Source organism: Coregonus clupeaformis, chromosome 28 (assembly GCF_020615455.1).
Source record: "Coregonus clupeaformis isolate EN_2021a chromosome 28, ASM2061545v1, whole genome shotgun sequence".
NCBI classification, from domain to species: Eukaryota; Metazoa; Chordata; class Actinopteri; order Salmoniformes; family Salmonidae; genus Coregonus; species Coregonus clupeaformis.
The window spans coordinates 22,860,600-22,885,333 of record NC_059219.1 but is presented as its reverse complement, the minus strand read 5'-3'; the positions used below and the strand labels follow the sequence as shown (position 1 = coordinate 22,885,333).

The 24,734-nt window shown below is 45.3% G+C and overlaps 1 protein-coding gene across 2 annotated transcripts; it reads right to left on the bottom strand.

Annotated features, from left to right (window-relative positions):
- Nucleotides 1-6,931: 6,931 nt before the first annotated feature.
- On the bottom strand, nt 6,932-24,199 carry LOC121543325 (rho GTPase-activating protein 20-like). Of its 2 annotated transcripts, none has more exons than XM_045208431.1 (15): nt 23,745-24,199; nt 17,046-17,131; nt 15,598-15,768; nt 15,306-15,455; nt 14,856-14,897; nt 14,578-14,746; nt 14,384-14,450; nt 14,044-14,232; nt 13,629-13,810; nt 13,338-13,502; nt 12,141-12,265; nt 11,008-11,197; nt 9,636-9,738; nt 8,515-9,500; nt 6,932-8,405 (listed from the first exon to the last, which is right to left on the bottom strand). In XM_045208431.1, exons 1-15 carry the CDS (start codon nt 23,838-23,840, stop codon nt 7,575-7,577), a joined length of 3,552 nt encoding a protein of 1,183 aa, XP_045064366.1. In that variant the 5' UTR covers nt 23,841-24,199; the 3' UTR covers nt 6,932-7,574. The 2 variants fall into 2 exon arrangements, with proteins under 2 accessions (XP_045064366.1, XP_041709054.2); XM_041853120.2 differs by having other exon boundaries at nt 13,629-13,807.
- Nucleotides 24,200-24,734: the final 535 nt, after the last annotated feature.

Genomic DNA, 24,734 nt, shown 5'->3' with positions numbered 1-24,734 from the left:
ACAGTTGATATGAGGAAATAAGTCAATTGAAATAAATTCATTAGGCCCAAATCTATGGATTTCACATGACTGGGAATACAGATATGCATCTGTTGGTCAAATATACCTTATAGAAAATGGGCCTCACGATTGGCCTCAGGATCTCGTCACAGTATTTCTGTGCATTCAAAATGCCTTCGATAAAATGCAATTGGGTTTGTTGTCCGTAGCTTATGCCTGCTCATACCATAACCCCACCGCCACCATGGGGCACTCTGTTCACAACATTGACATCAGCAAACCGCTGGACCACACAATGCCATACACATGGTCTGCGGTTGTTAGGCCGGTTGGACGTACTGCCAAATTCTCTAAAACAATGTTGGAGGTGGCTTATTGTAGAGAAATGAACATTAAATTCTCTGGCAACAGCTCTGGTGGACATTCCTGCAGTCAGCATGCCAATTGCACGCTCCCTCAAAACTTGAAACATCTGTGGCATTGTGTTGTGTGACAACTGCACATTTTAGTGGCCTTTTATTGTCCCCAGCACAAGGTGCACCTGTGTAAAGATCATGCTGTTTAATCAGCTTCTTGATACGCCACACCTGTCAGGTGGATGGATTATCTTGGCAAAGGATAAATGCTCACTAACAGGGATGTAAACAAATGTGTGCACAACATTTGAGAGAAATAAGCTTTTTGTGCATATGGAACATTTCTGGGATCTTTTATTTCAGCTCATGAAACATGGGACCAACACTTTACATGTTGCATTAAAAATGTTGTTCAGTGTAGATGTTTTCCAGTGAATGTAAGGGGTTATGATCACTTTCATAGTCCACTACCTCCCTGGTGAGTACTTAGAAATAACACAGTCAAATAGTTGTTTTTTATGCTATTACCAATACGCGTTACCAATTGTATTTATTTCTTTAAAATAAGTACCAAAAAGTGCTGCTTGTCACCATGTAGTTCCTGAGTAAATACCAGCTGAAACAGGATTGTAAAGTCACCCATCCAGACTTCAGAATGACACCCATTAATTTGTCCAGAGGCAAGACTGGTTAGGATGCCTTACCTTGTAATTTCTATGGCCACCCTAGCCTTTGTTTTATGAAGTTGTGTACCCTTACTGTCTTTAGTGTTGACCTACCACTCATGTAACTAAATATTAATTTCATTTTCCACGATTGTAAATAGCACTCATCTGTGTATAGTCAGAGAAATGCTGTATTAAAATAGACTATTTCTAATGAATCTGACTCTTCTCTGTCTGTCCCATGTCCTGTTGTTGGCTCTGAAGAGAAACGACCCTTAAGGGAATATACTGTTGAATTATTATACTAACATTATGTATTGCACAATCATGGAAAATGGGTTATCCAACATGTTTTTTAATGAGAAAGTTACACACAGCAGGAAGGGATATTACTTCAGTCTTTCATACTCTTCACTCATCTTGGTAATGTATACTGAACAAAAATATAAACCAACAATTACAAAGATTTTACTGAGCTACAGTTCATATGATGAAATCCGTCAATTGAAATAAATAAATGACGCCCTAATCTATGGATTTCACATGACTGGGAATACAGATATGAATATGTTGGTCACAGATACTTGAAAAGAAATGGGCTTTGGGATCTCATCATGGTATTTCTGTGCATTCAAATTGCCTTCGATAAAATGCAATCGTGTTTGTTGTCCGTAGCTTATGCCTGCCCATACCATAACCCCACCGCCACCATGTGGCACTCTGTTCACAACGTTGACGTCAGCAAACCGCTCGCCCACACAACGCCATACACGTGGTCTGCAGTTGCGAGGCCAAATTCTCTAAAACAACGTTGAAGGCAGTTTATGGTAGAGAAATTAACATTACATTCTCTGGCAACAGCTTTGGTGGACATTCCTGCAGTCTGCATGCCAATTGCACGGTCCCTCTGTGAAACATCTGTGAAATTGTGTTGTGTGACAAAAACACTTTTTAGAGTGGCCTTTTATTGTCCCCAGCACAAGGTTCACCTGTGTAATGATCATGCTGTTTAATCAGATTATTGATATGCCACACCTGTCAGGTGGATGGATTATCTTGGCAAATGAGAAATGCTCACTGACAGGGGTATAAACAAATTTGTGCACAAAATTTTTGAGAAATAAGCTTTTTGTGCGTATGGAAAATGTCTGGGATCTTTTATTTCAGCTCATGAAACATGGGACCAACACTTTACATGTTGCATTCATGTTTTTGTTAAGTATTGTTACTTTACTTTGGGAAGAGTCAGTTTTCAAACAATAGAACCAGACCATACCAGTATCTGTTGATTTGGTATGCCTGCTAAGCTCTTTCTAAACAGGAACCACATACAATCCTCATCAGGGATGGGCAACTGGTGGCCCGTGGCCCCCCTTTCGTAGACACGTGGCTCAATTTCCAAAGACAACATTCGGAAAGTATTCAGGCCCCTTGACTTTTTCCACATTTTGTTACATTACAGCCTTATTCTAAAATTGATTAAATTGTTTTTTACCCTCATCAATCTACACACAATACCCCCTAATGACAAAGAAAAAAACAGGTTTTTAGAAATGTTAGCAAATGTATAAAATAAAAAAAACGGAAATATGACATTTACATAAGTATTCAGACCCTTCACTCTGTACTTTGTTGAAACACCTTTGGCCGCAATTACAGTCTCGAGTCTTCTTGGGTATGATGCCACAAGCTTGGCACACCTGTAGCGGCAGGTAGCTTAGTGGTTAAGAGCGTTGTGCCAGTAACCGAAAGGTCGCTGGTTCTAATCCCCGAGCCGACTAGGTGGAAAATCTGTCGATGTGCCCTTGAGCAAGGCACTTAACCCTAATTGCTCCTGTAAGTCGCTCTGGATAAGAGTGTCTGCTAAATGACTCAAATGTAAATGTATTTGGGGAGTTTCTCCCATTCTTCTCTGCATATCCTCTCAAGCTCTGTCGAGTTGGATGGGGAGCGTCGCTGCACAGCTATCTCTCCAGAGATGTTTGATCGGGTTCAAGTCCGGGCTCTGGCTGGGCCACTCAAGGACATTCAGACTTGTCCCGAAGCCACTCCTGCGTTGTCTTGGCTGTGTGCTTAGGGTCGTTGTCCTGTTGGAAGGTGAACCTTCGCCCCAGTCTGAGCGCTCTGGAGCAGGTTTTCATCAAGGATCTCTCTGTACTTTGCTCCGTTCATCTTTCCCTCGATCCTGACTAGTCTCCCAGTCCCTGTCGCTGAAAAACATCCCCACAGCATGATGCTGCCACCACCATGCTTCACCATAGGGTTCAAGCTTGGTATCATCAGATCAGCGAATCTTGTTTCTCATGGTCTGAGCGTCCTTTAGGTGCCTTTTGGCAAACTCCAAGCGGGCTGTCATGTGCCTTTTACTGAGGAGTGGCTTCCGTCTGGCCACTCTACTATAAAGGCCTGATTGGTGGCGTGCTGCAGAGATGGTTGTCCTTCTGGAAGGTTCTCCCATCTCCACAGAGGAACTCTGGAGCTCTTTCAGAGTTACCATCGGGTTCTTGGTCACCTCCCTGACCAAGGCCTTTCTACCCCGATTACTCAGTTTGGCTGGGCGGCCAGCTCTAAGAGTCTTGGTGGTTCCAAACTTTTGTCACTGTGTTCTTGGGGACCTTCAATGCTGCAGAAATGTTTTGGTACCCTTCCCCAGATCTGTGTCTCGGAGCTCTACGGACAATTCCTTCGACCTCTTGGCTTGGTTGTTGCTCTGACATGTATTGTCAACTGTGTGACCTTATACAGACAGGTGTTTGCTTTTCCAAATCATGTCCAATCAATTGAATTTACCACAGGTGGACTCCAATCAAGTTGTAGAAACATCTCAAGGATGATCAATGGAAACAGGATGAACCTGAGCTCAATTTCGAGTCTCATAGCAAAGGGTCTTATTACTTATGTAAATACGTTTTTTTTTTTTTTATTAGCAAAAAAATCTAAAAACCTGGTTTTGCTTTGTAATTATGGGGTATTGCGTGTAGATTGATGAGGGAAACTCGCTTTAAAACGGAAACATTTTCTCTACGTCCCATGGCAAAATGTATAGAATTGCAGGACATTTGTCTCCGCTGTCACGAGGGGGGCCACTAAAATGTCTCACAAGGTGGGTGGGGGGCCCCGAACAACATTTTGCTTAGAGCCCCCAAAAGGCTAGGGCCGGCTGCATGTGTGGGTATGCAGACCCTGAGCGACTGTGGCCCCCATGACGAGTTCACATTTTTTGTGGCCCCCAGCCCCATCAATGTTGCCCATCCCTGATCTACATTTTGTAGATATTACCTGAATCTGTGTTCGAAGTTACTGGGCAAGGCTAATTGGTTGGCAACATGGCAGAATTAAATTAGGTAAGTCCTTACATCAGTCATTCAGAACGGCTTGGCATCAAACTGGCATTCTTGAGTCCCCAGGGTGCCTCAGCCCTGCTGGTTGAGGTGACAGTGGGTGATTGGCTAAACTTTGCCCATTGACATGTGTGAGTTCAGTGTGGTTTGGGTGTAATTGAGTTTAATACAAACTTCAAAATACATTTTCCCAGGTGCTACTGGACTGAGAGTACACGTCAAAGAAAATGAAACGACAGCACCATTAGTATCACTAGCCAAGGAGGTTTGTTTTATTTTATGATCTGATTATCTTATGCATTACACATCAAAACGAGTGTAGTAGCCAGTTTAATAAAGCAGCGGCGGTATCAGCCAGCTTGTACAATCTCAATACAGCACAGCGTGTACAATTGAAACATTATAAAGCATCCCATGGGCACAAATACAAAGCGAACAAAGCATCATTGATGGTGTAGAAAGCTGTGTGAAAATGCACATAACACAATTGGCAGCAATTTGTATGAAATTAATACCTTCAAATGTAGAAAATAAGCAAACAGTCATACTGCATATGCTGTAAATGTACTGTACAGATTATATAATTCATGTATACTTCTCAAACACACAAACGGATCGATACAAACATTGGGCTCTATTCAATCCGCATCGTGGAAGTTCAGCTTTACAGCGTGATTGAAATTGAAAGGCAATGTTTCCGCTTTAGCGGAGACTGAATTCAAGGTAAACGCTGCATATGTCGGCTCAATCGGAATGCACCTTTACATTTCTATCGCAGAATCTGTAACGTTTCAGATTGAATAGAGCCCAAAATCTCTCACACACAGACATCCGGTCATATACAGTGCATTTGGAAAGTATTCAGACCCCTCCATTTTTCCACGTTTTGTTACGTTACTGTCACGTCTCCTCCCGTTGCTTGAGCGCACCACCTTGGCTACACCGGAATGGAAACCCAACGCACTCTAATCACCTCCAGCACACCTGCACCTCATCATCTCCCCTATTTAGCCCTGGACTGTTTTGGATGATGTTGTGTGTGATTGTTTAGCTTCGTCTCATTTATTATATATTTGTTATTTCTCTTGCTCATTGTTAAGTAAACATTGACCTTGTTAATTCCTGCGTCTGCGTCCTGCCTCTTCCTATACTCAGTACGCGTCACAGTTACAGCCTTAATCAAAAATGGATTACATTCATTTTTTCCCTCATCAATCTACACACAATACCCCATAAGGACAAAGCGAAAACAGGTTCTTAGAAATGTTTGCAAATGTATGAAAAATACAAAACAGAAATACCTTATTTACATAAGTATTCAGGCCCTTTGCTATGAGACTCGAAATTGAGCTCAGGTTTATCCTGTTTCCATTAATCATCTTTGAGATGTTTCTACAACTTGATTGGAGTCCACCTGTAGTCAATTCAATTGATTGGACATGATTTGGAAAGGCACACATGTCTGTATAAAGTCCCACAGTTAACAGTGCATGTCAGAGCAAAAACCAAGCCATGAGATCGAAATAATTTTCCGTAGAGCTCCCAGATAGGATTATGTCAAGGCACAGATCTGGGGAAGGGTACCAAAACATTTATTCAGCATTGAAGGTCTCCAAGAACACAGTGGCCTCCATCATTCTTAAATGGAAGAAGTTTGGAACCACCAAGACTCTTCCTAGAGCTGGCCACCCGGCCAAATTGAGCAATCGGGGGAGAAAGTCCTTGGTCAGGGAGGTGACCAAGAACCCGATGGTCACTCTGACAGAGCTCCAGAGTTCCTCTGTGGAAATGGGAGAACCTTCCAGAAGGACAACCATCTCTGCAGCACTCCACCAATCAGGCCTTTATGGTAGAGTGGCCAGATGGAAGTCACTCCTCAGTAAAAGGCACATAACAGCCCGCTTGGAGTTTGTTTGTCATGTCTAAAGGACTCTCAGACATGACAAACAAGATTCTCTGGTCTAATGAAACCAAGATTTAACTCTTTGGCCTGAATGCCATGCGTCACGTCTGGAGGAAACCTGGCACCATCCCTACGGTGAAGCATGGTGGTGGCAGCATCATGCTGTGGGAATGTTTTTCAGTGGCAGGGACTGGGAGACTAGTCAGGATTGAGGGAAAGATGAATGGATACAACACTAAGTACACAGCCAAGACAACGCAGGAGTGGCTTCGGGACAAGTCTCTGTATGTCCTTGAGTGGCCCAGCAAGAGCCCAGACTTGAACCCGATCGAACATCTCTGGAGAGACCTGAAAATAGCTGTGCAGCGACGCTCCCCATCCAACCTGACAGAGCTTGAGAGGATCTGCAGAGAAGAATGGGAGAAACTCCCCAAATACAGGTGTGCCAAGCTTGTAGCGTCATACCCAAGAAGACTTGAGGCTGTAATCAACAAAGTACTGAGTAAAGGGTCTGAATACTTATGTAAATGTGATACTTAAGTTTTTTTTATTTTTAATACATTTGCAAAAAAAATCAAAAAAACTTTTTTATTTTGTCATTATGGGGTATTGTGTGTAGATGAGTGAAAAAAAAAACAATTTATAAATTTTATAATAAGGCTGTAACGTAACAAAACGTGGAAAAAGTCAAGGGGTCTGAATACTTTCCGAATGCACTGTATAGATTGAAATACAGAGTTTTAGAAATCTTTTGAGAAAACTCTACAACTAAGTTTAAAGCGCTTGCTTTATCATTATCAACATTGATTAAATGGCTCAAGATTGTTTTTGTTATTTACAAAATACTGTAAATGCAAAATCACAGCCTTGCATAAATATGACAAGGTTTAGTAAGGAATTTTTGTTTAGCAGTAAACGTTTTAGAAATCTTACACTGATCATAGGCAGTCCACTGCAAGGGTCCCTGTGAATAATCTTACATGTAATCCAACCAAATAGCCTGATTCCTAAAGTACATTTGCGGTCTAAAACAACACATTACATAATCTGAAACTACTCTTCCCTTGCATAATACATTCATTTCAGTGAGCGCTTTTAGGAGAATCTATAAGAATATACCACTTGATTCTAAAAAGCAAAGTGCATTGTAAGTATAGGAATGTTTGTCCACAATAAGCAGAAGGTTGTTATATCCGTGATTCTTATAAAAGCACTATGTTTTGGTTCTTATGGTCCTAAATGACTGCACCTGTACATTCACAGCCGTATGTAGAAGCATTAGAGTGACTGTTCACAACCAGTGATGGTCTCACACGTAGGACTCTTCAGCAAAGAGCAGTTGGTCAAAGTCAGGCTCCAGCATGGGATCACTACACCTCCTGAGCCTATCCCTCTGCCCCTGAATCAGGGCTAGCGCCACCTGTTGACCACTATTGGGATTGCTGCACGTGTGAGACGAGAAATAGTCCCTCACAGCCTTGGTGGCGGAGGGAGACAGGCAGAACCTGGGATCCCCGCTTCGGTCCGTGTCGGACACCTTCAACCCCAGGTCTTGGGACCCGTCCACTGACTTTGACCTCTGACCCAGTTTGGCCTCTGTGTGAAGCCTCTCCGGGTTTGAGGTCTTATCCAGAACCAGGGCTTCGCCTAGATGTGCTGTCCCAGGCTCGGAGCTCCGGCGCTGGGAACACCTGCCCCCGGAGAGACCCTCCATGCCTGGGGCTAGGGAGTAGGACTTCTGCCTGGCTAGGGACAAGCTGGGTCCACCCTGCCCGAAGAACACATGTTGAGGAGGGTTACGGCTGCCCTGTTTTGTGACATCATATCCTGTGTTGCTCGCTGCGCAGGCCCGGCTGTGTATCTCTCTCAGCTCTTTGACAGTGAGGGGTCTGTCTGTGGGTTGGTAACAGGGAGAGCAGCAGTAGTGGAAATGCCCCTGGGACCTCTGGTGCGATGGTGGGCTCACCGAGCCTTGACTGGATCTTCGGTCCTTGGTCACCCTGCCCCGATCCTGCACCCCTCCTGCCTTTGGGGGGCAGCTGGTCATGCTGGAATTGGGGGGGTCCTCAGACAACTGTTTCAGCCCTCCTTTATCCTGACATGACTTGCTAGAGGGGAGAGTCTTGTTAGTGGAGGCCACCTACAGAGATAGTGAAAGAGAAAGTATGAGTCTGTGTGAGAGAGAGAGATATTCCATGAATGAACAGTACTAATAAACAACGACAACAACCACATGTAACTGAACTCACCACACCCCCCTCATCATCCTGCTGCGATAGGGACAGTCTGCGGCCTCTCTTCAACCAGGTGTTGGGATGGAGCCCCCTGCTGGCCTTCAGTGTACCCCAGGAAGGGATCTCCTTCGGCGGAGAGATATTGGGACTGAGCCCTTGGCCTGGAGCTGGGCTGGGGGTGGGGATGGGTAGACTATGGGTGGAAGTAGAGGAAGATATGGGGGTTAGAGGGACAGGAGGACCAGAAGGAGCAGGGGAGGGAGTCAATCTTGCGGCGTTGGTCCCCGCCCTGGGTTGCCAGAATGGAGCGGACTGGATGCTGGAGTGGGAGAAGAGGCTGTCCAGGGAGTCCATGGAAGAGCGTGTGGGGGTGGGGGAGGTGGGCGGCGAAGAGAGACTGGAGTAGATCGCGTCCCGGCTTCGTGTCTGCGCACCTTGTGACCCCGAACCCTCACATGCAGCCTTACTGCTATTCCACTCCCCTGTGTGTGTGGGTTCATGTGTCTGTGTCTGTCCATCCTTCCGTAAGCTGTGAAACATCTCCCCATCAATGCTGCCCAGCCTGTCTGCGTTCCCTGCCAGTCGCTCCACGAAGCTGGCCACAGAGTACCCTATGGCCGGCTCTGAGCACCTCCTCCCCCCCCTCCGAGGGGCTGGGGGGCTGGGACAGGAGGAGGGGGTCGCAGCTGGGCTGAGTTTCCTGGTCCTGCCTAGGGATGGGGTTGAGGGCTGGAGGATGTTGCCAGATCCAGATTGTGTGATCGTATCGCGGTGGTGGTGGTTGCCAGATTGGGGGTCTGTGGTGTCGGGGTCTGTGTCCAGGTCGGGTTGGTCCAGGTCGCAGTCGCTCAGGGTGAGGACTGAGTCCAGGCTGCCCTGCAGGGGTTTGGCTCTCCAGCGCCGCCGTGAGGTGTGGAGGCCTGGAGACTCACTGCTGTCATCATTCAGCATGTTCTCCAGGCTGTCATAAGACGAGTCGGTCAGGTGGAAGGAAGACACGTCTGTGGAGAGAGTGAGAGAAGGCGAAAGAGAGAGATAGAGGGGGACAGAGAGAGAAAGCGGAGAACATTAGATGGTGTGTGCTTTTGAGCAGGGGAACCTTTGCATAAACAGAGATGTTAGGGTGTGTGAGATACCCGATTCGGCGCGTTTCCGGGGTAGACCTCCAAACAGAGAGGTGACATCCTCTCCCAGGACCTCCTGGCAGTGTTCTATCATATACCTCACCAGGTCACACACCTAGGGACAGGACAAGGGAACAGGTCTTTAACCTGGAGGAACTACTACAGATTCTGAGCTCTATGTATCTTTTTACTAGGCCTTGAGTTAAACAAATAACTATAATTTAAGACACCGTGTTTTTCTCGTGAGAAGTTGCGAAATCAGTCTCCAAGATAGAGAAGTGAGTCTATTCTTAGGACAAAGGCCTTCACAGCTTTCTAACTTTATGAAACAGTAACACAGCTTTCTAACTGTATGAAACAGTAACGAAGGAGTGACGAAAGTGGTGGGAATTTACCAGATAACCTTCTCAGAGAAAGAACAATCTATTCCGAGTAGGTTAGACATTCCGTTGATATGGTGATGAACTGACACAAATGCAGCACCAAAATGGCTCTGATGGTTACATTGATGTTGCTCTGTCTGTATTTTCAGTCTCAGTGCACGAGATAAGCTTCTAGGGGCTGTTGAACTGGCTATGGAACACATGAACTTACTTGTAACCTAAGACTTTGTTGCATAATACATTTTTGCAATGTTACATTTCTGTGAGCTGAGCAGTCAGACAAATCTGTTAGCCATAGAATTAACTGCTACACCCACAACGAGGGAAGGGGTAGTGTGTGTGTGTGTCTGTTCACGTTGCAAGACGAGTGTGAGAAGAGTGCTGACCCTGCAGGCTGAAGGAAATGCTTTGCATATTTCCCAGCGAGTCCCTGTTAAGTTTCCAGCTACATGTTACCAACCCACAGTCTCATTACTGTTATGTTTCCAGCTACATGTTAACTGTCACATTACTGTTATGTTTCCAGCTACATGTTAACAGTCTCATTACTGTTATGGTTCCAGCTACATGTTAACAGTCTCATTACTGTTATGTTTCCAGCTACATGTTAACTGTCACATTACTGTTATGTTTCCAGCTACATGTTAACAGTCTCATTACTGTTATGGTTCCAGCTACATGTTAACAGTCTCATTACTGTTATGGTTCCAGCTACATGTTAACAGTCTCATTACTGTTATGTTTCCAGCTACATGTTAACTATCTCATTACTGTTAACTGTTACTCTACTTTGGTTTTCCAGTGTTGTTGAGTGACTGTTCACTAGGTTACAGGATAAAGGCTGAAGTGGAGCCTAGCCTAGGTAAAGGTTAGGGGTCAAATTGTTTGTGTTTAGGTAAGGGTTGATGTTGGGGTTAAAGGCTAAGGGTTATAGGTCAAACAAAGGTTAGGGATCAAGGGGAAAGTGCTTATGTGTATTACCCCTCCAGTCGTCCCCTCACCTTCTTGGCGCCCTCCCCCTCCACCTCGGGGCTGCTGGGGCCCGGAGCCCAGAGCATGCTGGGAGCAATGCACACAGATAGGTTGAAGGCATTCATCTGGTTGTCATGGGCGTTTTCCTGTATACTGTGCAGCATGGCGACCACGTAGCGTAGCAACAGGGCGTTCTCTTTGGGCAGTAGACCAATCAGCCTGCAGCGAAGGAGAGTCACAGATGGGTCAACGTTTATTATTGGTTATCAAAATGTGTATTATTTACAGTATGAACAGGGCCTTGAGTTTTCCCTGACAGGAATAACTCCAGACGCTGGTTTGTTTATTCAGATCCACATTAGCTTTTGCAGAAGCAGCAGCTACTCTTCCTGGGGTTTACAAAAAACACAACACATGACACGTAGAAAAACACTGATGGACAAGGACAGTCACACAAATTTAAAATACAACGAAATACAAACAATACAACTTGATTTGATTTGTGTACGTGTAGGTACAAGCTGCCCCTAAATGACTGACACATGGTCAGATGTTTCTCATTAGCCTGATGGTTTTGATTAGGATTAGGGCTAAGGTAACGTGGTAATCTGATCCTAGATCTGTCTTAAAGGGCAACCTCTACCTCCAGCTGAACATGGACTCCGCTTTCTGTCCCAGAAATGAATGCTAACATAACAGCTCACTCGCTCTCTACTTTGACTAAAGGTCACAACCTAGTTCTCTCTCTCCCTCTCTCATGCGGCTCCCTTGTGACTGGGTGGAACGAATCGATAACAAATAGTTGATACCAACTAAATGCCCAGGAGGAATATTCAGTTTGCCCGATATTTTCCTACTTTAAAGCGGCCTACAGTCGTACTGAAGCTGTCCTTCTCTTGAGTTCCCTAACCCTGGGCTATGCCTGTTTAGAGCAGCTAGCTGAAAAGCTTTGTGAACGATTGAGATAAAACGATCTCTATGATTAGAACACAGAGCTGAGGGAAGCAGTGGTTCCTGGCACTCTGTATTAACTATCTAGAGGAGTTTCCCTTTCATAACTAAGTCACCTGATTCATTACTCAGCCTATTACGACACTTATCCCAGTAGCCTACTGCTGATTCAGGTGAGGATGGAAAGTGTCTGTCTGTGTGAGTGTGTTACCTCGTTATATCCCGTGCCTGCTCCTCCTCCTCTGCCTCCTCTGATTCTGCTTCCTCCATCACATCCTTCCACTGTTCATAGAGGTCGGAACACAGCAGACTGCCCGGAATGTTCCGCAGGAAGTCCTGAATATTGAGACAGAGACCAGAGTCACTAGACTGACAATTTATAGAGGAAAAAACATACAACAATAAAATGTAATTGAAGGTTTTGAGGTGAAGTTTTAGGTGAAAACCTTCATTTGTTGTCATAGACTTTTAGATGTAACTGTTAATGTCTTCAGATTTGTTCAGTGGATCCCTACCAGATTACCGGATTATGAGCTACAGATTAAATTTGACAACCATATCTCTACTTAGCTATTGTTTTTGGTACAGCCTGTGCTGCGTTGCTATGGACTCGTATGTGTGTCACCCATAGAGTCGATAATTGGATTGGATGAGATTAATTATCTTTCAGATATAGGTCAATTACCTGGCACACACACACTACGACAACAACACACCACAAGTGCACAGGTGTAATGTAACACTTGGCAAGTAAGGACAATGTCCTTCGCTGACATGAGTCATTCACATAGCTTAAAGGTCGACTTTGGGCACGAAAAACCTTCCAACTCCGCCTCTTTCTCAATTTTCAAACAGAAATGGGGTGTGCCTTTGGTGGTTCATCGATGTGTCATTCTGGTCATTCGCGCCGCGACCGACGTAGCTAGTTCCTTAGCTAACTGTAGCCATGTAGAGAATGGTAAGACGTAGCTAGTTCCTTAGCTAACTGTAGCCACTAGAGAGAATGGTAAGACATTGGACTTCTGTAGCCAAATATCTTATTCAGAAATGTTTTTGTTTTTAAAGCATTAAATGACCTGGTATGATGGTGCATTGATCAGTTATATAGTTCAATGCGGTTATTTTTGTGTTTTTCTTGCCCAAAGACTACATTCAAGAGGACAACCTCAACACTACAGCATCAATGTGACAGCCGCAGCTTCATCTGCCATGGTCCTACAAGGTGACCTGATTTACTAAGCAAAGGTTGAACCTGTTTTTCTCAGGTGATGAAAGTACATTTGGTTCCACTTCACTTGAACCCTCCGTCTGCCATTAGGCCTACATAACACATCATAACAATGGTATAACTGATGTCATTCTGCCGCCACAGACTTCGGAGTTGTCTAGCGTGTTTTAGAGCGTGTACCTTGAACACAGCAGCAATGATGAAGACGTGTTCCCGTGTCAGCGAGACATCCTGAGCCCCAGAATCCAGTCTGTCCCTGAGGTCACGACACGCCCTCGCCCCCGCCGACCGTCGGAATATCCCCCGCGTGAACGGACCCTCATTGTACAGAAACACCAGCATGTCCTAGAGAGACAGACAGAGAGACAGACAGAGGTTGCAGATAAGAGTTTGATTAATTTTCAATCGACTTCCTCAAATCACCGTGATGATATCATTCTGACGTCACTGCGACATCATCGCCTCACTCACCATGACGGGCTTGGGCAGGGAGTTGTCCCAACAGATGGTGCTCAGCGATTGGCCGAACAGGTAGCCGGGGGCGGGTGAGGAGAGGTTTGTGGAGGAACTGTGGAGGTTAGGATTGGAGCCTTTCCAGAAAGCCCAGTTGATGAGAGAACGCCTTCGCTTGAAGGGCTTCTGAGCTGGGTCTACTGGAGAGAGATGTCAGCTCAGACAGGACGTGGTCACAACAGAGTGAGATCAAATCATTTGCAGTGGGGCACAGAGGAGAGAAAGAGGAAGCAATAGAGTGGCAAGAGAAAGCGTGACAGCAAAAACGAGCCCCAAAGCCAATCCTCGACTATCAGTAACAGACCAGTAATAGACCACTAATAAACCATTTATAGACTAGTATTAGTACATTAAGCGCCTCCTCAGTCCTCACCAATCACAGGCGTTGTTGTTGTGGAGCTGCGTCGGGTCTTGAGGATGAACTGGCACTGTTTGTCCACCTGTAGCTGGTCGCGGTGCATCGCCCTCTGTCTGTCTGGAGGCGGAACTGTGTCCCTACCGCCCGGCTGGGACAGGGGCTCCCGCACATGACTCATCTGGATACTGAAAGGGAACTCGTGACCTGGGAGAGGGTCAGGGGGTAAAGGTCAGAGGTCAGGGGTTCCAGTAGGATTTAGTTCCAGGCCAGCACTAACACACCTGATTCAACACCTAATTCAACTAACACACCAGGGAATCAACCAATAGACAAGACCTTGGTGTTAGAATCTCACCAATGAGAGGGTAAGGGGCGTTGTCCCTCTTGGAGCTCACCCACAGCTGGTAGTCCTTCACACAGCTCTATGGAACACAGACAAAGATATTCTAAGAAACAAGATAACAAACAAAAACACTCCAAAAACTACATTAGTCAAGATAACAACAGCACAAGACACAAAAAAACAGTATTGCTCAATTCTATACACACCGTGACACCAAACTGCTGCAGAGCGAGTCGGACAACCTCATTGGTAGAATCAGAGTTACTGACAGCCAAGGTCTTACTGACGGCCTGAGCACAACTCCCGATGCCTTTGCCAAACACCTTCAGTGGAATGGTTTTAGGATCATCCTTTTCCTTCTCCTCTTTTATTCGACTGGAAAAACAGGAAGGTGAGGATTTAGCCCACAGGGAGAACACATACTGGACTCACATCAACATTTGTTTACAGTAGAAGAAACCATAATGGCTTATCTGTTGCTCACCTTTTGAGCAGGGAGAGCCATCTCTCCTTCTGGACCTCAGAGCTGGTAAAGATAAACCATAAACGTCAGAACAACGTCAACAGCACAAGCCACCTAAACATATCAAATAAGAACCTAAACACTTTCTACAGCAACTTATAGAACCACCTGTAAAAATGTACCAGGTTGAAATATATACAACCCATGAAGGTCATACTGTATCTGAGGAGGCTGGTGGGAGGAGCTATAGGAGGACGGGCTCATTGTGGTAATGGCTGGAATGGAATAGATGGAATGTATCAAACACGTCAAGCATATGGAAATCCCCTGCTTGATTAAGTTCCATTAATTCCATTCCAGCCATCCTCAAATAGCTCCTCCCACCAGCCTCCCCTGCTGCATATATAAGCAATGCTTCACTGCTCAGAAATATGCAGTGCAGATTGCAGACCCAGAGTGTCTGTTGTGTACCTGAAGGTGACTACACAGTTGCAGGTGGGCCAGCCCATGACGAAGCTCTTCTCCGGGTTGGTGCTGCCCTCACACACCTCCTCCATACACTGGGCTGTCCACATCTCACCGACACACACCTGGGCCTTCAGCTTGAAGTGTGTGGGAGACCTGAGGATGACGACACAACAGATGTCAGAGACACACACACACACCCCCACACTTTCATGTTCATTCACTGCCCTTCTGTCATCCCCCTTCTCTTTCTCTCTCTTTACCCCCTCTATCTCCCACCTCCCTCTCTCGCTCTTACTTGGCCTTGGCGATGATGAGGATGTCGGTGAAGAGGAAGAAGTCTCTGTCCTGCGTCTGCAGCCCTGTCTTCAGCGTGACGTGGCTGTGCAGGAGGAACACCCTATCAGGACACAGGAACGACTGGACGAATGGGCACGTCTCTGGACACACAGGAACCAGGAAGCTCTCTCTGGGAAGACAATACCAGGTATAGATCCAATCTAAACACACTTTTCTAGAATAAATACATCTATTTTTTCCTACCCAAATTATACAACCGAAACAATCCTAACAAAAGGGAACAAATGTATGCAGAAACTTCAGTTCAGTGAATCAACATTATGTGGTTGTGATTGAAGGGTTGAATTAAATGGAATGTGTTCCTGCTGTGAAAGGGGTCAGTTAGGCTAGTAGTTACCAGGGAGGATGAACACACCTCCAGTGTCTCTTTAACATGGTTATTCACTGCCCTGGACTGGGGGTCAAAGCCAGGGATATTAATAGATCCCCGATCCTGATTGGGATGGATTAGCTATCTGAGAGGATTAGTGATGCCTGAGAGGAGAACCACTCTAGGACTAGGCACTCTGTGTGTGTGTGTGTGTGTGTGTGTGACAAAAACAACTGGAGATCAATGTCATTTGAACCATTAACGTCACGACCACCTTGACATATTGTGCACACACACAAACAGATGGAAAAACTATGTTCCTCTCTTAGTAATGAAGTTGTTCAGCTCCTTCCTGTTAAGCGTCTGTACTGCGGTGCAGATTGTGATATCACACCTCAGAGTATTTGGAAGACGTAGGCACAACTCTCACTCGATTAAAAACTTGGTTCAGCTCCTTCCACACCTCTAAATCACAGCTCAAAGTCCCAGGGGTCGTCTAAGCAGTAATGACCCTGATACACATCCAGGATGGGAGGGGATGTGACTGCTAACTCAGACTGCAAACACACACTCTTAGAAAAAAGGCTGCTATCTAGGACCTAAAAGGGTTCTTCGGCTGTCCCCATAGGATAACCCTTTGAAGAACCCTTTTGAGTTCCATGTAGAACCCTTTCCACAGAACCAAAAAGGGTTCTCCTATGGTGAGTACCGAAGAACCCTTTTTTCTAAGAGTGCACTGCTGTCTCCTCATGTTTGACCAGGGTACGCACGTACACACACACACGTACAAAAACACACATGCACACACATACACTCTCACTTGCACAAACTCACGCAAGCGGTCTCCTCATGTTTAACCAGTGTGACCCTTGACCTCTCTGATCATCACAACCCAAGGCAACTTTGAGAGCTCTACCGTGAGAGCTGAATCCTAACTGGAAAACCCACTTTTAACTCAAGCTCTGAGTGTGATATTGATGGGAGATTTGTAGGAAACGTTGAGTTGTCTTTTTTTTTTGCTAGGATTTGACCTTTACACCTAGTTTATGAGAAATGTCCCTGGTCCCCCAACATACCTGGAGAATGTTCTGGATCTGGTCAGGGCTTTGTTGATTACCAGAGAGGGAGCAGACTGTCGACGATGGCTCAGAGACTTCATCCTCTGTGGAGGAGAGAGAGAGGGGTATGATAGGGGTGGAGATAGAGAGAGAGAGAGGGGTATGATAGGGGTGGAGATAGAGAGAGAGAGAGGGGGTATGATAGGGGTGGAGATAGAGAGAGAGAGAGGGGTATGATAGGGGTGGAGATAGCGAGAGAGAGGGGTATGATAGGGGTGGAGATAGCGAGAGAGAGGGGTATGATAGAGGGAAACACAGAGAGAGAGAGAGAGGTATAATGGGGTGGAGAAACAGAGGAAGACCTTACCTGACACCCTAGACCCACTTCAATTTGCTTACCGCCCCAATAGATCCACAGACGATGCAATCGCCATCGCACTGCACACTGCCCTATCCCATCTGGACAAGAGGAATACCTATGTAAGAATTCTGTTAATTGACTATAGCTCAGCATTCAACACCATAGTACCCTCCAAGCTCATCATTAAGCTTGGGGCCCTGGGTCTGAACCCCGCCCTGTGCAACTGGGTCCTGGACTTCCTGACGGGCCGCCCCCAGGTTGTGAAGGTAGGAAACAACACCTCCATTTCGCTGATCCTAAACACAGGGGCCCCACAAGGGTGCGTGCTCAGCCCCCTACTGTACTCCCTGTTCACCCATGACTGTGTGGTCACGCACGCCTCCAACTCAATCATCAAGTTTGCAGACGACACAACAGTAGTAGGCCTGATTACCTACAATGACGAGACAGCCTACAGAGAGGAGGTGAAGGCCCTGGGAGTGTGGTGCCAGGAAAATATCCTCTCCCTCAACGTCGACAAAACAAAGGAGCTGATCTTGGACTTCAGGCAACAGCAGAGGGAGCACCCCCCTATCCACATCGACGGGACCGCTGTGGAGCAGGTGGAAAGCTTCAAGTTCCTCGGCGTACACACCACTGACGATCTTAAATGGTCCACCCACACAGACAGTGTGGTGAAGAAGGCGCAACAGCGGCTCTTCAACCTCAGGAGGCTGAAGAAATTTGGCTTGGCACCTAAAACCCTCAAACTTTTACAGATACATAATTGAGAGCATCCTGTTGGGCTGTATCACCGCCTGGTATGGCAACTGCACCGCCCGCAACCGCAGGGCTCTCCAGAGGGTGGTGCGGTCTGCCCAACGCATCACCAGGGGCAAATTACCTGCCCTCCAGGACACCTACAGCACTGGAAGGCCAAAAATATAATCAAGGACAACAACCACCCAAGCCACTGCCTGTTCACCCCGCTATCATCCAGAAGGCGAGGTCAGTACAGGTGCATCAAAGCTTGAACCGAGAGACTGAAAAACAGCTTCTATCTCAAGGCCATCAGACTGTTATATAGCCATCACTAGGCGGCTTCCACCCGGTTACGTAACGCTGCACCTTAGAGGCTGCTGCCCTATATACATAGACTTTAAAATCACTGGCCACTTTAATAAATGGAACACTAGTCACTCTAATAATGTTTACATATTTTTGCTTTACTCATCTCATATGTACAGTGAGGGAAAAAAGTATTTGATCCCCTGCTGATTTTGTACGTTTGCCCACTGTCAAAGATATGATCAGTCTATAATTTTAATGGTAGGTTTATTTTAACAGTGAGAGACAGAATAACAAAATAAAAAATCCAGAAAAACACGTCAAAAATGTTATAAATTGATTTGCATTTTAATGAGGGAAATAAATATTTGACCCCCTCTCAATCAGAAAGATTTCTGGCTCCCAGGTGTCTTTATACAGGTAACGAGCTGAGATTAGGAGCACACTCTTAAAGGGAGTGCTCCTAATCTCAGCTTGTTACCTGTATAAAAGACACCTGTCCACAGAAGCAATCAATCAATCAGATTCCAAACTCTCCACCATGGTCAAGACCAAAGAGCTCTCCAAGGATGTCAGGGACAAGATTGTAGACTTACACAAAGCTGGAAAGGGCTACAAGACCATCGCCAAGCAGCTTGGTGAGAAGGTGACAACAGTTGGTGCGATTATTCGCAAATGGAAGAAAAACAAAATAACTCCCTCTGCCTGGGGCTCCATGCAAGATCTCACCTCGTGGAGATGCAATGATCATGAGAATGGTGAGGAATCAGCCCAGAACTACACGGGAGGATCTTGTCAATGATCTCAAGGCAGCTGGGACCATAGTCACCAAGAAAACAATTGGTAACACACTACACCGTGAAGGACTGAAATCCTGCAGCGCCCGCAAGGTCCCCCTGCTCAAGAAAGCACATATACAGGGCCGTCTGAAGTTTGCCAATGAACATCTGAATGATTCAGAGGAGAACTGGGTGAAAGTGTTGTGGTCAGATGAGACCAAAATGGAGCTCTTTGGCATCAACTCAACTCGCCGTGTTTGGAGGAGGAGGAATGCTGCCTATGACCCCAAGAACACCATCCCCATCGTCAAACATGGAGGTGGAAACATTATGCTTTGGGGGTGTTTTTCTGCTAAGGGGACAGGACAACTTCACCGCATCAAAGGGACGATGGACGGGGCCATGTACCATCAAATCTTGGGTGAGAACCTCCTTCCCTCAGCCAGGGCATTGAAAATGGGTCGTGGATGGGTATTCCAGCATGACAATGACCCAAAACACACGGCCAAGGCAACAAAAGAGGGGCTCAAGAAGAAGCACATTAAGGTCCTGGAGTGGCCTAGCCAGTCTCCAGACCTTAATCCCATAGAAAATCTGTGGAGGGAGCTGAAGGTTCGAGTTGCCAAACGTCAGGCTCGAAACCTTAATGACTTGGAGAAGATCTGCAAAGAGGAGTGGGACAAAATCCCTCCTGAGATGTGTGCAAACCTGGGGGCCAACTACAAGAAACGTCTGACCTTAAAATGCAAATCAATTTCTAACATTTTTGACATGCGTTTTTCTGGATTTTGTTGTTGTTATTCTGTCTCTCACTGTTCAAATAAACCTACCATTAAAATGTTTGTTGTTATTCTGTCTCTCACTGTTCAAATAAACCTACCATTAAAATTATAGACTGATCATGTCTTTGTCAGTGGGCAAACGTACAAAATCAGCAGGGATCAAATACTTTTTCCCCCTCACTGTATATACTGTATTCAATTCTACTGTATTTTAGTCTGCCACTCCGACATTGCTCATCCTAATATTTATATATTCCTTATATATTCCATTCTTTTACTTTTAGATTGTGTATATTGTGTGTATTGTGGTGAATTGTTAGATATACTGCACTGTTGGAGCTAGAAACACAAGCATTTCGCTACACCCGCAATAACATCAGCTAAACATGTGTATGTGACAAATTACATTTGATTTGATTTGATTTTAAGAGAGCAGGCCAGACAGGCCAGACACAGCAGAGACTCTGATCCAACAGCCCAAATATGTCTTCAACTCTGACTAATGTTCCCTAATGGGGTTTACCGTATTTCCAGTACACACAGCAGCGGCTGGCTGGACAGAGACATACAGCATATCCTGATAAAACAACGGTTTTAAAAAACGCACTGTGGCGTAGCCTAAACATTGCACAAGTCTGAGGTAAAGAGAAACGTTTACAGTAGATGTATGCGATCGTTCGTCATCGACTTTGGTGTCAGCAGTCAGTGCTAGCATGGCCTCCAAACAGACAGTCTGAGGGAAGTGAATTTAACAGTGGAGGTTATTGTGTTGACAGGAGAGGACTGGGGTTCTCGCTCAGTGAGGGATGTCTCCTGTAATGTACTGTAGGTATAGCCTGTGGGGAGCTCTGCACACACGTTCCTTTTGAGGGACAATAAATGTCATTCGTCATTCATTCAATGGACTGGGAGTCCAAATTGGATTGGAGGGTGGATTCTCTAATTTTAAGGTTAAAGAAATCTAAAGTGAATACGTAAATAGGAAAATCAGATGTCATTCCAATCTGAATTCTACAGGTAACCCAGTGTGCAACTGTGGGGTCAGTCATACCTCATCTGAGGTCACCAATGTACAGCTGATTAATTGCGTTACAACAGGTTACCAGAGTAGTCGGTTATAAAAAGTTACTACATGGCACATTGGGCAACAATGTAAAGCATTGCCTGTTCTATTTCAAGGTCATCTCAAAGTAAATGTTATCCAATTCTGAACTGTACAGATAACTTTTGCATCAAATAATGGTTTGTGTCATCACTAAGCATAATCATGTTTCCTCAACGGTACAATTATTTATGTTAAGCCTATCAGGGTTCTCTAGCCTGCTGGTCAGCAGCCACATTTGCTGACCTAAACAGTTAGGACCTATCCTGTGAGGACAGTTGGCATAAGATGACATCAGCTGTCACTACTGATTATAAGGAAGGCATCTATACTACATTAGTAATGACAGTTATTATGACACAGTAATATACAGTCCATTCGGAAAGTATTCAGACCCCTTGACTTTTTCCACATTTTGTTACGTTACAGCCTTATTCTAAAATTGATGAAACCAGTTTTCCCCCTCATCAATCTACACACATAATGACAAAGAGAAAACAGATTTCAAAATTTTTGCAAATTAATTACAAATAAAAAACAGAAATACCTTATTTACATAAGTATTCAGGCCCTTTACTATGAGACTAAAAATTGAGCTCAGGTGCATCCTGTTTCCATTGATCATCCTTGAGATGTTTCTACAACTTGATTGGAGTCCACCTGTGGTAAATTCAATTGATTGGACATGATTTGGAAAGGCGCACACCTGTCTATATAAGGTCCCACAGTTGACAGTGCATGTCAGAGCAACAACCAAGCCATGAGGTCGAAGGAATTGTCCATAGCGCTCTGAGACAAGATTGTGTCGGGGCACAGATCTGAGGAAGGGTTCAAAAACATTTCTACAGCATTGAAGGTCCCCAAGAACACAGTGGCCTCCATCATTCTTAAATGGAAGAAGTTTGGAACCACCAAGACTCTTCCTAGAGCTGGCTGCCTGGCCAAGCTGAGCAATTGGGGGAGAATGGCCTTGGTCAGGGAGGTGACCAAGAACCCGAAGGTCACTCTGACAGAGCTCCAGAGTTCCTCTGTGGATATGGGAGAATCTTCCAGAAGGACAACCATCTCTGTAGCACTCCACCAATCAAGCCTTTATGGTAGAGTGGCCAGACGGAAGCCACTCCTCAGTAAAAGGCACATGACAGCCCACTTGGAGTTTGTCAAAATGCACCTAAAGGACTCTCAGACCATGAGAAACAAGATTATCTGGTCTGATGAAACCAAGATTGAACTATTTGGCCTGAATGCCAAGCGTCACGTCTGGAGGAAACCTGGCACCATCCCTACTGTGAAGCATAAGGTTGGGAGCATCATGCTGTGGGGATGTTTTTCAGTGGTAGGGACTGAGGGACTAGTCAGGATCGAGGAAAAGATGAACGGAGCAAGTACTGAGAGATCCTTGATGAAAACATGCTCCGTGGTGTTCAGGACCTCAGACTGGGGCGAAGGTTAACCTTCCAACAGGACAACAATCCTAAGCACACAGCCAAAACAACGCAGGAGTGGCTTCGGGACAAGTCTGAATGTCCTTGAGTGGCCTAGCCAGAGCCTGGACTTTAACGCGATCGAACATCTCTGGAGAGACCTGAAAATAGCTGTACAGCGACGCTCCCCATCCATCCTGACAGAGCTTGAGAGGATCTGCAGAGAAGAATGGGAGAAACTCCCCAAATACAGGTGTGCCAAGCTTGTAGCATCATACCTAAGAAGACTCGAGGCCGTAATCGCTGCAAAGGGTGCTTCAACAAAGTACTGAGTAAAAGGTCTGAATACTTATGTAAATGTGATATTTCAGATTTCTTTTAGAATAGGGCTGTAACATAACAAAATGTGGAAAAAGTAAAGGGGTCTGAATACTTTCCGAATGCACTGTTGGTCTTTTGACTGGACAGAAAGGAAATAGTTATTCAAACATTCAATTACTGAAGCAGTCCGGGTATTAATGGCAGGCTTGCTTATAGAATAGCTGCTATTTCCACACAAAGCAGAGCAGTGGGTAAAGCCTCTTGCAAACGGCTGCCAGTCCCCACGTAGCCAGACACTCTAATGGTGCCAGACACTGAAATACCCGGCTACAGAACAACACCATAGCTTTTACACAAACAACACAACTACTGGTTCAGAAGACTGCGGAGGGGGAATCTATACATTCCAACTGAATGATCATTGGCCTATAATAACCTACAGTTGGCTATATGATATAGGCCTAAGGTTTCAAACAAAGGTGTCATGTTTTATTACTGTATGAGATCTATGGTTTCAAAGCATTGAAATGCTTTTGAAATGTCACCAATGCACATATACGCATGGATATGCAACAGGTAGTGCTGTTATCAGCAAATAACTGAGTTGCATAGGCTTAATTCCTGGATCTGTCTATGGATATTCTGATCAGTGTCTACAACCTGAGGGGTCGGTTTAACAGCGATTTACTCCCTCCTCCTGCGAACACAGTGAGTCCGAACATAGCACCGGCAATCCCCGTGTGAGCCCGTGCGCTAAAGGCCACATAGCGCGCAACACAACACAGTTGCAATAAGCTACTTGACCAAACATTTATTTTCACTGTTTGGAAACGTATAACAATCCACACATTTCTCGGGAATGAGTGCGTAAAAACACATGATTTGGTCTATGAAAATTTACCCTCTTGTTTTCATGTTGCGTGCTTGGCTTGGACTCCCCGGTGAGCGACGTCCTGCGGCTCAGCTCGTTCTGTTGCTGTGGTGACATGGTTTCCATCCAGGTAGAGTTTCGCGGGAAAAGGGGAGCTGCAACCGCGCTCTACAATCCCAAAGCTATCCAAAGACGAAGTAAAGAAATAAACTCCATAAAAGTCCTTATTCGTTAGAAGAATTCCACCCGCTCCTGTCGACACCTTGCTGTCCAACCAAAGTCATTTAATGTACGCACTGGATCTGTATACGGTATTCCGCCCGTCTTGGTGGAAAAGGAGAGTTCAGTTCGAGTTGTCAGGTGTTGAAAACGAACTATCTAAGCCATGCACCTCTTCACAAGTTATAGGTCCACTATACACTCGCCTCACCCAGGCTCTCCACACACTGAACCAAATTGGCTGTGCCACTTATTACACACGAGCTCGTGAGCCCTGTGTAGCTGGCGCCTCGGTGGCCCCTGGGTCCTACTGCAGACGGGGTCTGGGAGAGAAGAGTTAGTTATTTTTAGGGGGGGTGGAATGACCAGCTAACATTTCAATGAGAGTGGGACTATTTTACAAGCTTGATAAAATAATAAAAATGTGCTTTTTGTATTCCTCCAAGACCTGTGAGAATGAGGTGAGCTTTGTAGTTTAGACTTGTTAGTGAAAAAGACAATTATTATTATCATGATGAGCATGAATTAGACATGATATATATTCATTAACAGGTGGTCACCATAATAGACAAGAGGGCACTGGGCTACCTCTGTCATAATAGGAGTAGGAGATAATAAAGGTAGAATAGGAGTAGGAGATAAGAAGTGGGACCCAAAACTTTGTAGAACTTGGAACTCTTTTTCAAAAAAAGAAAGAATGTAATACAATTAATTTTACTGCAGCATCAGACAGAAGTGGGGCACAAACTGGGCTAAAGTGAGAAGAACCAGGACAGTGTGTGCTCCCCAAACCAATCACAA

What these genes read in the sequence shown, in the direction of transcription:
- LOC121543325 (XM_045208431.1), bottom strand. Translation starts at nt 23,840, where the DNA reads ATGGAAACCATGTCACCACAGCAACAGAACGAGCTGAGCCGCAGGACG. An exon ending in CTCATCATCGCCAAGGCCAA is followed by an intron (nt 15,456 to 15,597) that starts GTAAGAGCGAGA and finishes CGTCATCCTCAG; the next exon opens with GTCTCCCACACACTTCAAGC. An exon ending in AACTGTGTAGTCACCTTCAG is followed by an intron (nt 14,898 to 15,305) that starts GTACACAACAGA and finishes TATCTTTACCAG; the next exon opens with CTCTGAGGTCCAGAAGGAGA.